The 14,978-nt window shown below is 37.9% G+C and overlaps 1 protein-coding gene across 3 annotated transcripts in view; it reads left to right on the plus strand.

The window, feature by feature from the left end:
* SASS6 (SAS-6 centriolar assembly protein) overlaps positions 1-14,978 on the plus strand; it is a 48,913-nt gene that overhangs the window by 22,822 nt on the left and 11,113 nt on the right. For all 3 annotated transcript variants that reach the window (XM_007977821.3, XM_073008540.1, XM_073008541.1), the window contains 2 exons: positions 938-1,074; positions 3,761-3,889. In XM_007977821.3, the coding sequence (XP_007976012.3) occupies positions 938-1,074; positions 3,761-3,889 (266 nt within the window). The remainder of the gene's footprint in view (positions 1-937; positions 1,075-3,760; positions 3,890-14,978) is intronic.

A 14,978-nucleotide genomic window follows, 5' to 3' on the forward strand; every position in this document is an offset into this window, starting at 1 on the left:
GCTGGAGTGCAGTGGCATGATCTCAGCTTACTGCAGCCTCCACCACTTTGGTTCAAGTTATCCTCCCGCCTCAGCCCCCCAAGTAGCTGGGACTAAGGTGTGCACTAGCACACTCAGCTAATTTTGTGGGGTTTTTTTTGTAGAGACAAGGTTTTATCATGTTGCCCAGGCTGGTCTCAAACTCCTGAGCTCAAGTGATCCACCCGCCTCGGCCTCCCAGATTGCTATGTTTAGGTTTACAGGTGTTAGCCATTGTGCTTGGCTATAGTTTTATTCTTAACCTGAAAATTTTATTTGAATTCATAAAAGTGTAGGTATTATAAATCTAGACATTGTCCAATATATAAGTAATTTCTGCTTTAAATATGTCTTAATGCCTTTTCTATAAATTTATATCATCTGCCCAGTAAAAGAGTTAATCATCTTTACAAAGAAAACCATATCCCATATGTCAGTAACCCACAATTAAAACTGTTTAAAATGTTGACTGTAATTTATTGTTTAAATTCTTCATTACTCCTTTTTTAAATTGCTATGTTTACCTAATGATAACAATATGAATTATTTGAAACCAAAACATAAAATTAAGATTTTAACTAACATTTTCTCAGTTTATACTACGGGGTATCATACATAAGATTGTGAATTTTAAGTAAACTGTAAGATATTCTAGAAGTGAAGTCTTTCAAAGAATTGCTTGACTAGTAGAAATATGTGCTTTGGAGAGTAATATAATAGGAGTCCTATGTGGCAGTTTCTAAAATAAGAAACTTTAATGACAAAAATGTAGGTGAACCTATATTGCTCTCCTGTGATGTCAGGTAGTTATAAAAACTTATAATTAAAAAATCTTAATATAATTTTTAAATGTTTAAGATGATTAGAAAAATAAAAACAGTGAAAATTCTTTACCTTGCTTCTTGTTCTTTTATTTAAGTAATCACGTGGTTAAATAAAGAACTAAATGAAAATCAGCTAGTGAGAAAGCAAGATGTATTGGGACCTTCTACTACTCCGCCTACACATTCTAGCAGCAACACAATCAGAAGTGGAATTTCTCCTAACCTGAATGTGGTAAGATTTAAAACAAGATGTGAATGATCTTAGTGAATTTCCTGAAACAAAAATATTTCCAGATTGTTAGGAAGTTTCCATGATTTAAGGTGCTGGTACCAATACAAAGTGGAGTCCTACAATTACTAGCACTGAAATTAAGTTGCCTCTGGAGGTGGAACAAAGGCACACTTGCTCTGAACAAAGAGGCCGAGTTTCAAGAGGACACTTCTTTATAAGTCTTAACTAGATACTGAAATCTTTCAGTGCTAACTAAAACAATACCAAATATACTGAAAAACTTGAGAACACACAATGTAAAACATTTAGGAGACTTTGAGAAGAGAGAATTCAGGGTTTAGGCTTAAGCATAAACTGAATTCTATCAGAAAAAGAAAAGAAAGTAAAAAAGAAAAAAGTCCTATTAGCAGGCTTGTCACCTTTAGATTCTACAAGAAACTAGTTATGAGATATAAGCTTTCTAGTTCCCATTACCGGATTTTTTTCTTTTTTGAGACAAGGCCTCGCTTTGTTGCCTAGGCTGGAGTGCAGTGGTGGGATCATGGCTCATGGCAGCCTTGACCTCCTGGGCTCAGGCAATCCTCCCATTTCAGCTTCTCAAAGTGCTGGGATTACAGGTGTGAGCCACTGTGCCCAGCCCTGCTTTTTTTTTTTCCCCCCCCTGAGAAAAAAGACTGGGCACGATGGCTCATGCCTGAAATCCCAGCACTTTGGGTGGGAGGCTGAGGTGGGTGGATCACCTGAGGTCAGGAGTTCAAGACCAGCCTGGGCAACGTGATGAAACCCTCTCTCTACTAAAAATACAAAATTCAGCAGGGTGCAGCGGTGCAAGCCTATAATCCCAGCTACTTGGGAAACTGAGGCAGGAGAACCGCTTGAACCCAGGAGGTAGAGGTTGCCGCAAGCCAAGATCGTGCCACTGTACCCCAGCCTTGGGCGACAGAGTGAGACTCTGTCTCAAAAAGAAAAAAGAAAAAGAAAAAAGGGAGAATAAGAAAAGCAGCTTCTTACATTCAGAGGTGGTTTGGTACTATCTGATAGTTAGGCCTAGGTGCTGCTAGGAGCTTGCCTAGCATCCACACATAGGCCTTGGGGCTCTCCTGTTGAACACAACAATTTCATGGAATATTAACATCAGGCAAGGTTACTCTGTGACTCTGTCAATACAAAAACAAGACTGTTTCATAATCATGCCTGAACACAAAAAAATATGAGCATTGCTGAATCACAAATGTAGTCCATAAACCTCATATCCTGGCTAACATGAATGGCTGCTGCTGCTTTAATTACAGCTTTGACCTTAATACATTCCTCTTGCCTTATTAGATAGGATTTATTCAGATACCCAGTCATACATTTGTCCCCTTTTCCCAGTAGCTTCCAATCCACAGTAAAGCACCACTTAAACTTTTTCTTAAATCACCTAACATGTGCCTAAATCCAATAAATAAGTCCCTTTTAAGGGAACTTTAAAAGATGATACCCATGGTATCACTTTTGGAGATACCCATGTTTCTTCATGGTGAGCAGTTTCCCTTGTTGCAAGGAGCAATAAATCTAGCTTGTATATCTACACATGGGTTCCTGGTGTTTGGCTGCAGGACACTGGCAAAAGGTTTAAACTTCAGATTCCTAATTGAATTTGTAACCTAATCTACTCTGGTAAGTCAGAGTACTGGATGTCTAAAGAAGGGGAAAGATTGCTGTTAAATTGGAGAAAGGTGCAGAAAGAAGTACCTCGGGCTGAATTACAAACTTAAAAAAAAATTTTTGACTGGCTTAAAATTTGAATGACTGGTAATAGCTGTGTGAAAGGTGTTTTTTTGTATGCATCCGTTAGTGTGCACAAATGCTTCTCAAGATTTGTGTTACCACTGGCCTCAATATAAAAATAAACTTTGTTTTCATAACATTGGTTACTGTGTGGTACCAGTATATTGAAAATTAGTGGCTGGGCGCGGTGGCTCAAGCCTGTAATCCCAGCACTTTGGGAGGCCGAGACGGGCGGATCACGAGGTCAGGAGATCGAGACCATCCTGGCTAACACAGTGAAACCCCGCCTCTACTAAAAACACAAAAAAAACTAGCCGGGCGAGGTGGCGGGCGCCTGTAGTCCCCGCTACTCGGGAGGCTGAGGCAGGAGAATGGCGTAAACCCGGGAGGCGGAGCTTGCAGTGAGCTGAGATCCGGCCACTGCACTCCAGCCCGGGTGACAGAGCAAGACTCCGTCTCAAAAAAAAAAAAGAAAATTAGTGGCAAAACCAATTATTGTCTCAGTCCATTTAAGAACACTAATTTTGTTTTTGTGCTGTCTGACAGAAAATTATTTTTATTTTATCTCTGACTGGTCTATTGATCTCCAGACTCCCCCATTCCCTGCTTTTTTAGGAGACTTAGAGTGAAACAAGTTGGTTCAGAAGCTTGGCTTTAACTTAGTACAAAGGTAGGCCCAGTAGTTTGTTTTATCCAAGCTTGCACAGCTGCTTTGAAAAGCCCTCTAGTTCAAAGTTATCGTAGCTCCATGGTAGATAATAAAGCAGAGTTTTGTGGTGTGATAAACAAGACTGGCCTCTGAGATAGTGTTCTTAATTATTAGTTATTTAATAGATGCTAATGCCACCTGCTGAACAAATAATATTTAGAATTAATTTCTCATCTTTAATCATCTTTATGTTTTTATTTTTAGGTTGATGGTAGACTGACTTACCCAACCTGTGGGATTGGTTATCCTGTCTCCTCTGCATTTGCATTCCAGAATACCTTCCCTCATTCGATATCTGCCAAAAATACCAGCCACCCTGGTTCAGGAACAAAGGTAGCTAAATTAACTAATACTTGTTCTGGGAAAAAATATAGCAACCTATTAGCATACAAACATTTCACATCTTTTAAAAGTTTATGTATTCTTTGGTCAGTTGTTTAGTAGTAGGTAGTGTATTAGATAAATTTATTACTGAATATCTAGTATCTATGTCTACAGGAAATATATGCACTATATATTTCTTGAGTCACTGTAATATATAAAATCTTGACATCAATCTGTTTAAACCTCACTTATTTCTACTCAACCTCTCCTTTTTGTTTGTTTTTTTTGGTTTTTTTTTTTTGGAGGCAGAATCATGCTGTGTTGCCCAGGCTGGAGTACGGTGGTATAATCTCAACTCACTGCAACCTCTGCCTCCTGGGTTCAATGATTCTTGTGCCTCAGCCTGCTGAATAGCTGGGGTTACAGGCATGCGCCACTACACCTGGCTAATTTTTTTGCAATTTTAGTAGAGGTGAGGTTTCACCATGTTCGCCAGGCTGGTTTCGAACTCCTGGCCTCAAGTGATCCGCCTGCCTTGGCCTCCCAAAGTGCTGGGATTGCAGGCCTGAGCCACCATGCCTGGCCAGCCTTTCCATTTTTACTCATTCTTCTACTTGTATCTCCTACAGCTCTCAAGCCTGACTAGGATTTCTGACTTTATACTGTTGGAGTCTTAGCTATGATTTGGAGTCCATTGCTAGAATTTAAAGGTCTGGTAGGGCAGGCTTAAATAAAATTCTAAAATTTAGTTCTGACAACATTATCTCAGATAAGATATATTTAAAGGTCTAGTAGGGCAGGCTTAAATAAAATTCTAAAATTTAGTTCTGACAACATTATCTCAGATAAGATATGACTAGCAGTCCCCGCAACCCTTGATTTATTTGTTAAGGCTTTCTTCTACCTACTTGAGTTCTTTTTCCTAATTGTTATTATCTTATATTTATATATTGTTTTTATATGTATTATAATTTTGTTTTCACAACAGTTTAATCCACCCAGATCAGTCACTGCTTTTATTTTCATTGCTAACTTCAGGTCCAGGTTTATTTTTTCTTAAATAATGAGACAAACATTTATGAAAAAATATTTTATAAAAGATAAAATTGAGGACTTTGAAACTGGTATTGTAAACTCTATCAAATTAGGTCTGGGCTGCTCTAAAAATAAGTTGGCTGTGTTGCTCAGGCATGTGCTTTTTTTAGCCAAAGCCTTATTATCGCCAGGAGCTATGGAGAATTCTCAGTGAAATGAGAATTAAGCCTGAGTTTTTATGCCTGAAATACTGTTATGTAAAGGGTACTTAGATGCATATCATTGGCTCTTCTTGCATTGCTTATTAAGGAGAATTAGATATGTGTGTTCAAAGGAATGCTATTGTTTTATTATCAGTATCAGTATACTCAAGTGTGGTTGCATCTTGGGATCATTTTTTTTCTTTAGAATTGTAAGTGAATTCACAGTTGTTTTTTATTTTAAACAACTTTCCAGGAATATATATATATAATGTCCAAAATGAGGACAAGTGCTACTAGAGACAGTTGCCTACTTGGCAGAACTAAGGATGACTTATAAAATAATACTACCATTCTTATAGGTCTTGGGGAATCAGAGGAATCATTATAATAAATATATTCTTAAATACAGTAGCAAGACTTTAAGTGTTTCCTGTATCAATGATCTCCATATTCTTTTGATTATGTATTCCTAACAGGGGAAAAAAACCCTAAAATAAACAGAACAATTTGCGCTCTCATCTCGAATACATTAATGTGTATTTATTTGTGAATTTATGCGTTTGCTACTGAAATACTATATTATATGCCGTGTAATTATTGGTTAAGAAAGTGAAATCTGATGTTAGGATTTAAAACCTACCTCTGTCAATGTGAAGTTGATCAAGCCACTGAAAAACAAACAGCATTCAATTCTTACACTTCAGTTTCCCACTTATAAAATGGAGTGATAATTTTCTCTGCTTTACTGGATTATTAAGTGAATTAATGCATTTGCTTAGAATAGTACCTGATTCATGATAAGTACTCCATAAGTATTATATTATTAATAATAAAATTATTCAAAAATAGAAATTAAAGAATGAGACTAAAAATAGATGTAAATGAAAGTTGTAAGATTTTATTCTCAGACCTCAATGAATGGTCCTAATTACTGCCTACTTTGTCTTCTCCTACTCAAAGACCCACTTTAAAGCACCAAACACCACCTACTTTGGTGATCATTGATCTAGGTAGTTTTGTGCTAGCAGCTATGTTGATTAAAACATGTACTTTTGAATTACAGTTTTTAAAAATCACCCTTTTATTTTTGACATTGAACCTGTGATCTTCCTGATGGCCTTAAAATGTTACTGTCAAGACTGAATACATTCAAGGAGATGTTTAACTGTGGGAATGTAAAATAACATGAGAAATTTGGCAAGAAACAAAATAATGCTTAAAGAATATGTGAGAATATTTAACAAGATTGTGCTGTTCTGACAAATAAACAAATACTTGACAATTTTAAAGCAAGATACACAAAACTACTTGTTTTTTCTCTTTTATTTTTTAATACAGTGATAGCCAAAGATTCGTTCATTGAACAAGTATTTAATGAATGTCTCCTATCTGCTGTGTCCAGGCATAGTTTTAGTTGCAGGAGATGACAGCAGTGAACAAGACAAATCCCCTGACCCTATGGTGCTTACATTTTGTGGTGAAACACCAGTAGATAGTAAATTGTAATGTCTTTTAAACTAAACTGTTTATTCATTCTTTCATTTATTCATTTATTTTTGTGACAGAGCCTCACTCTTTCACCAAGGCTGGAGTGCAGTGGCATGATCTTAGCTCACTGCAACCTCCACCTCCCAGGTTCAAGCGATTCTCATGCCTCAGCCTCCTGAGTAGCTGAGATTACAGGTGTGCGCCACCACACCTGGCTAATTTTTGTATTTTTAGTAGAGACAGGGTTTCACCATGTTGGTCAGGCTGATCTCTAACTCCTGACCTCAAGTGATCCACCGCCTTGGCCTCCTAAGTGGTGGCATTACAGGCGTGAGCCTCTGTGCCCAGCTTGGGTTAAATTCTTCATCTTCAAGGTCAAACTTTCATCAAGGAGATTTAGAAGTATGTGAGGGATTTTCCACAATGAGAAAGGGGCCAGATGATTATTTATCTTCTTTCTTTTAATCTAGTTGAAAGGCTTAAGGAGACAATTCTGTTTACTGTTAAGGACCAAGAAACAAAGTCTGGAAATGCCATACACAATGGTCATGAACTACAAAGTAGTAGTGGAGTGGAGAGGAGACACAGTAATACACAGCATTATTTTGAGTGAGCTCTAGTTTTTCATTCTAACCCTTGACCTGAGGAGAAACAGCCGTCCTTTTTCACTAAGTCTTCTACAGAATGGAAATGTGACTCAGTTTATCAGCTCCCATAGGGCAGGCAGAGCTAGAGACTATTTTAAGCTGGTTTGGGGAACCCCCATCCCAAGCACAGAGTGGATGCTGAAGGTTGTTCCCAGCATCCACTGGTGGCGGCTGATGGCTGGTCCTGGGTTCCCTGGGTCCTAGGCATCTCTTGATTCTCAGTGATGAACTTGTCAGTTGGCCAGTGTGGACCTGTTGACAAATTACTCTGAATTACTCTAAGGTCTCCTTTGGCTTCATTCTCTAGTGTTTGAGTTTCTACAGGAACCTTTACATTTTTATTTTCTCTGAAGGAATCTCTTATCCTCCTGACACTCTATAATTGTAGGTGCTGAAATGCTTGTTCTCTCTCAGTGTCATCCAGTATAGATCTCTAACATTTGTGTGTGACTGGAGGCTGCCCAAGGCCCTGTTGCCTCACTTTCTTTGTCTTGATAGTGTTTGGCCCACAGTGGGTATTCAGAGACAGATTTTGTCTACAGATAGCATTATTCAGTTTGATTAACCATCTAATTCACCTAGAGGTTTAATTTTTCATTTATTTGGTATTAACTGTTTTTAAAAGTAATGTGTAAGTATGGGAAGCTTCCAAAGGTACAAGAGGATGTACTATCTAAAAGTGCCTACTGTGATCCCCAGTCCTCTTCTCAGAGAAAAATACTGTTAGGAATTTCTTGTGATATATTCCAGAAATATTCAAAGCGTATATAAGACCATATGTATGTGCATGTATAAGTATATATATTCAAATGTATGAGTGTTTTTATATATAAACATAAATAGTACTTGCCAATTGTTCTGTGCCTTGCTTTTTTCATTTATGGCATTATGGAATAGGTAACTGCAGTGTATCAGAATGTAAGTTTTTGTTTCTTTTTAATGACTTCATAGTATTCCAGTATATGGATGTACTATAATTCACTAATACTCTGTTTATGGATGATTAGGGTTTTTTCAATCCAGATGCTCGTGCAGTGCTCCAGAAAATATTTTTGTACATACATCTTGGTGGCCTGGTACGAATAGGTTTATAGGATACATTGTTAGAAGTAACTGTGTCAAAGGCATTTTTGCATATCTGGTGACTAAAATAGTATCTTATTGTGATGTTAATTAACATTTTCTTGATTAAAGTGAGAAACATCTTTTTATATATTTATAGGTTATGTTTCCTATTCTGTAAAACTCCTATTTATTCATTTTTTGTTTTTCATTTGTTTGTTTTAGTGATGGAAGTCTCCCTGTGTTGCCCAGGCTGGCTTCGAACTGCTGGGCTCACCTGATCCTCCTGGCTCAGCCTCCTGAGTAGCTGGGACTACAGGCACGCATCATTGTGCCTGGCTCTTTCTTTTATCTGTTTTTTTGTTTGGGAGGTTTAACATTTATAAAATGGTTTTATAAGTGTTCTTTACATATTCTGGACACTAGTTTGCCGTTGTTTTTAATGTGCTATTTTGTTGTTTTTGGTTTGTTTTTATTCTTCATTACACTTCCTTTTTAAAAATTTAAAGGCTATTAAGGTAGAATTCACATACCATGAAATCCTTCCACTTGAAGATTAGTTCCGTAATTTTAGTCAGCTTATAGAGTTGTGAAACTATACCACAGTTCAATAGTAGAACATTTACATTACCCTAAAAGTACCCTAGTGCCTGTTTGCAGTTTATCCCTACTCCTCCTCCTCGCCCTAGGCAACTACTGATCAACTGTCACTATAAAATTAGATTTTCTGTATTTCATATGAGTAGAATCATACAACATGTAGTTTTTTAAAAATTTCTTTTCTTTTCTTTTCTTTTTTTTTTTTTTGAGATAAGATCTCATTCTGTCATCCAGGATGGAGTGCAGTGGCACAATCATGGCTCATTGCAGCCTCGACCTCCCTGGGCTCAGGTGATCCTCCTATCTCAGCCTCCTGAGTAGCTGGGACTACAGGTGTGTGCTACCATGCCCAGGTACCATTTTTTGCATTTTTTGTAGAGATGGAGTTTCGCCATGTTGCTCAGGCTGGTTTCGAATTCCTGGGCTCAAATTATCTGCCTACCTCAACCTCCCAAAGTGCTGGAATTATAGGCGTGAGCCACCGTGCCTGGCCGTGTCCTTCCTTTTCACTCACTATACCATGTTTGATGTTCATCCAAGCTGTGTGTATCAGTAGTTCTTTTCTTTTAATTGCTCAGTAGTACTTCATTGCATTGATATGCCACAATTCATCAGTTGATGGACATTTGAGTTGTTTTGAGTTTTTGGATATTACAGATTAAGCTGCTGTGAACATATGTGTGCAAGTCTTTGTATTTATTGTGGGTGAGTACCTAGGAATGGAGTGACTGGTGGCATATGTTTGATTTTTAAGAAACTACCAAATGTTTCCAAAGTGGTTTTACCGTTTACCACCAGCAGTCTGAGAGTTCAGGTTGTTCTGCATCCTTCCAACAGTTGGTATAGTCAGTTGTTTAATTTTAGCCATTCTAATACATGCATAGAAGTACCTCATTGTGATTTTATTTATGTATTTATTTTTTTTTTTATTGAGACAGAGTCTTGCACTGTTGCCCAGGCTGGAGTGCAGTGGTGCAATCTCAGCTCACTGTAACCTCCACCTTCAGGGTTCAAGCAATTCTTGTGCCTCAGCCTCCCTGGTAGCTGAGGTTACAGGTGCACGCCCCCACGTCCAGCTAATTTTTGTATTTTTTAGTAGAGACAGAGTTTCACCATGTTGGCCAGGCTGGTTTTGAACTCCTGACCTCAAGTGATCCCCCACCTCGGCCTCCCAAAGTGCTGGGATTATAGGCATCAGGCACCACACCTGGCCCCTCATTGTGATTTTAGTTTGCATTTTCCTCAAACCTAATGAAGTTGAGTATCTCTATTCATGTGCTTATTTAACATCAATATATTTACTTTGGTGATATTTCTATTTGAATCTTTTGACCATCGCTAAACAAGGTTGTCTTTTTATTGAATTGTAAGAGTTCTTTGTATATTCTGGATACAAGTCCTTTATTAAATATATGATTAGCAAATATTTTCTCCCAGTGGCTTCCCTTTTCATTTTCTTAATGTGTCTTTTGAAATACAAAAGTTTTTAATATTTGATGGAGTGCAATTTATCAAACTTTTTTCTTTTGTGGATCTTGCTTTTGGAGTTGTATATAAGAACTCTGTCCAACCACAAGTTGAAAACATTATCTCCTTTGTTTTTTTCTACAAGTTTTATGGTTTTAGCTGTTACATTTAGATCTGTGATCCATTTTGAAATAATTTGTGTGCATGGCTTGAAGTAAGGATCTAAGTTCATTTTTCCTCCCCGCTGTGGATATGCAGTTCTTAGTACCATTTATGAAAAGTCTTTTTCTCTGTTGAATTGTCTAAGCACCTTTGTTAAAAATCAATTGACCATGTAAGGATTTATTTCAGGATTCTCAATTCTGTTTTGTTGATCTTTATACCTATCCTGTGCCAATATCACAGCATCTTAATTACTATGACTTTAAAGTGTTGAAAATCTCCAGACTATTCTTCCTTTTCAAAATTGTTTTAGATCTTTTTCATTTTCACAAAAATGTTTGGTCACCTTGTCAATTTCTGCAAAATGGTTTGTTTGGATTTTGATAGGTGTACAAGGAATTTATAGGTCAGTTTTCAAAGAAATGCTGTTTTGACAGTCTTTTATCTTCCAATCCATGAATATTAAGAGTCTTTCCATTTATTTAGATCTTCACTTCCTCTCAGTAATGTTTTGTAGTTTTCAGTGTATAAGTCTTGAATTTCTTCTGTTGAATTTATTCTTATGTGTTTAATTCTTCTAGATGCTATTGTGGGTATAATTATTTTATTAATGTATTTTTCAGAATATTGATGTGTAGAAATGTCATTTTTGTATGTTGATCTTGTATCTTGAAACCTTACTAAACTCATTTATTACACTCATTAGTGGTTTTTGGTAAATTCTGTAGGATTTTCCACATAGACAGTTATGTTATCTGAAAATAATGACCGTTTTACTTCTTTCTTTCCAATGTGGTTGCTTTTTATTTATTCTTCTTGCCTTATTGTAATGGCTGGAACCGATAGTACAATTTATTTTTATTTATGTTTTTTTTTGCGACAGAGTCTTAGTGTCACCTAGCCTGGAGTGCAGTGTCGCACTCTTGGCTCACTTCAACTTCTGCCTCCCAGGCTCAGGTGATCATCCTACCTCAGCCTCCCTAGTAGCTGGGACCACAGGCGCATGCCACCGTACCCAGCTAATTTTTTGTAATTTTGTTAGAGACAGGGTTTTGCCATGTTGCCCAGGCTGGTCTTGAGCTCCTGAACTCAAGTGATCCACCTGCCATGGCCTCCAAAAAAGTGCTGGGATTACAGGTGTAGGCCACTGCGCCTAGCCTATAGTGCAGTTTAAATAAATGTGAGAGCAGACATTCTGGCCTTGTTCCTGAGCTTCAGGGCAGAGCATTCAGTCTTTCGTCATAAGCATATTAGCTGTAGGTTTTTGCTAGATGGCCATTTTTCAGAATAAGGAAGTTCTATTCCTAGTTTGCTAAGAGCTTTTATCATGAATGGATGTTAAATTTTGTCAAATGCTTTTTCAGTTGATATGGTTATGTGGCTTATCTTTTATCAGTTAACAGATTGTATTGATTGTTTAAGATTATATTAGTCTTTCATTCTTGGGATAAACTTCACCTGGTCATGATGTATTCTTTTTATATATTGCTGGAGTTAATATTCTTTTTCTTTTTCTTTTTTTTTTTCTTTTTTTTTTTTTTTTTGGAGATAGAGTCTCTCTCTGTCGCCCTGGCTGCAATGCAGTGGCGTGATCTCGGCTCCCTGCAACCTCTGCCTCCTGGGTTCCAGCAATTCTCCTGCCTCAGCCTCCCGAGTAGCTGGGACTACAGGCGACTGGCACTGCACCAGCTAATTTTTGTATTTTTAATAGAGACAGGGTTTCGTCATGTTGGCCAGGCTGGTCTTGAACTTTTGACCTCAAGGTCAGAGGTGAGTAATATGCCTGCCTCGGCCTCCCAAAGTGCTGGGATTACAGGCATGAGCCCCCCCACACACCCAGTTTGGAGTTAATTTTCTGATAGTTTGATTTTGTGTCCATGTTCATAAAGGATATTGGCCCGTAGTTTACTTTTCATGTACTGTCGTTAAAAAATTTAAATCAGGACAATGCTGGCCTCATAAAATAAGCAGGAAAGTATCTTCTCTTTTATTTTCTGGCATATATTGTATAGAGTTGCTTTATATTTTCTTTAAATGTTTGGTAGAATTTTCCAGTGAAATCATCTGGGTCTGGAAATATTTTTGCCGGAGGTTTTTTTCAGCTGTGAATTAATTTTTTTCAATAGCTATAGAATATTTGGGTTATTTATTACTTCTTGGGCTAGTTTCGATAGTTTGTGACTTTCACAGGATTAAATCATTTAATCTAAATTTTAAGCTATGTGTGAAGAGTTGTTTGTAGTATTCCATTATTATCTTTTTAATGTCTATAGACTCTGTTGTAACATCCTCTCTTTCATTACTTACAATGGTGATTTTTGCCTTTTTTCTTTGAAAAATCAGTTTGGTAAGAGGTTACCGGTTTCATGGATCTTTTCAGGGAACTGACTTATAGTTTCATTGGTTTTTCAATTTACTGATTTCTCCACTTTAACATTTTTTCCCTTCTAACTGCTTTGAGTTTGTTTGGCTCCTTTTCTCACTTTCTTAAGGTAGAAGATTATGTTCTAAGAGTTTTATGTTAATCTAAACATTTAATGCTATACATGTTGTTCAGTCTTGCTTTAACTGCATTTCACAAATTTTGGTATGTGTATTTTCATTTTCATTAAGTTCAAAATATTTTTTTTCTTTTTCTTTTCTTTTTTTTTGAGACGGGGTCTCACTGTGTCCCCCAGACTGGGATGCGGTAGCATGATCGCAGCTCCCTACGGCCTCAATCTCCTGGGCTTATGTGATTCTCCCACCACAGTCTCCTGAGTAGTTGGGACTACAGGTGCACACCGCCACACCTGGCTAAATTTTGTATTTTTTTTGAGAGACAGGGTTTTGCCATGTTTCCCATGCTGATCTCAAACTCCTGGGCTCAAGTGATCTGCCTGCCTTGGCCTCCCAGAGTGTGGGGATTACAGGTATGAGCCACCACATCCAGCGCTATTCTTTTCAAGTACATATGGAACACTATCCAAGATAGACTATGTCCTTAGTTCTAAACCAGTCTGGAATTAAACTAGAAATCTATAACAGAAAGATATATGAAAGATTTGAGGGAAATTAGAAAATATTATTTTGGCCAGGTATGGTCAGATACACCTGTGGTCCCAGCTACTGGGGAGGCGGAGGTGGGAGAATCACTCGAGCCCAGGAGGTGAAGGTGGCACTGAGCCGTGTTTGCACCATTCTGCTCTGTCCTGGGCAACAGAGTGAGAGGTCCCACAAAAAAAAAAAAAAAAGAATAGTGTTCTGTTTTTGTTCAGATAGTGTTCTTTAAATATATCTCTTTGTATGATTTTTATTTTAGTGGTTGCTCCAGGCATTTATAATATACATATTTTTCATAGTGTGTAGAATTAATATCTTACCACTTAAAGTAGAATATACATACCTTGCCACCATACAGTCCCTTTGCCTTTTCCCCCCTTATGTTTTCATATTTCATATGTATTATATTTACATACATTGGAAACATTATCAATCTAAAATTTTTGCTATCATCCATTATACATATTTAAAACTCTGGAGTGGGCTGGGTGTGGTCCCTTACACCACAATCCCAGCACATTGGGAGGCTGAGGCAGGCAGATCACAAGATCAGGAGATTGAGACCACCTTGGTTAACACAGTAAAACCCCGTCTCTACTAAAAATACAAAAAATTAGCTGGGCGTGGTGGTGGGCGCCTGTAGTCTCGGCTACTCAGAAGGCTCAGGCAGGCGAATCACTTGAACCCGGGAGGCGGAGGTTGCAGTGAGCCGAGATTGTGACTCTGCAGTCTAGTCTGGGTGACACAGCGAGACTCCGTCTCAACCATTGTGGGAAACTGTGGTGATTCCTCAAGGATCTAGAACTAGAAATATCATTTGACCCAGCCGTCCCATTACTGGGTATATACACAAAGGATTATAAATCATGCTGCTATAAAGACACATGCACACGTATGTTTATTGCAGCACTATACACAATAGCAAAGACTTGGAATCAACCCAAATGTCCATCAGTGACAGACTGGATTAAGAAAATGTGGCACATATACACCATGGAATACTATGCAGCCATAAAAAAGGATGAGTTTGTGTCCTTTGTAGGGACATGGATGCCACTGGAAACCATCATTCTCAGCAAACTATCTCCAAGAACAGAAAACCAAACACCGCATGTTCTCACTCATAGGTGGGAATTGAACAATGAGATCACTTGGACACAGGAAGGGGAACATCACACACCGGGGCCTATTGTGGGGAGGGGGGAGGGGGAGGGATAGCATTAGGAGATATACCTAATGTAAATGACGAGTTAATGGGTGCAGCACACCAACATGTCACATGTATACATATGTAACAAACCTGCACATTGTGCACATGTACCCTAGAACTTAAAGTATAATAAAAACAAAACAAAACAAACAAAAAGCAAACAAACTCTGGAGTGGAGAAGA

Source organism: Chlorocebus sabaeus, chromosome 20 (genome assembly GCF_047675955.1).
Source record: "Chlorocebus sabaeus isolate Y175 chromosome 20, mChlSab1.0.hap1, whole genome shotgun sequence".
Classification (NCBI taxonomy): domain Eukaryota; kingdom Metazoa; phylum Chordata; class Mammalia; order Primates; family Cercopithecidae; genus Chlorocebus; species Chlorocebus sabaeus.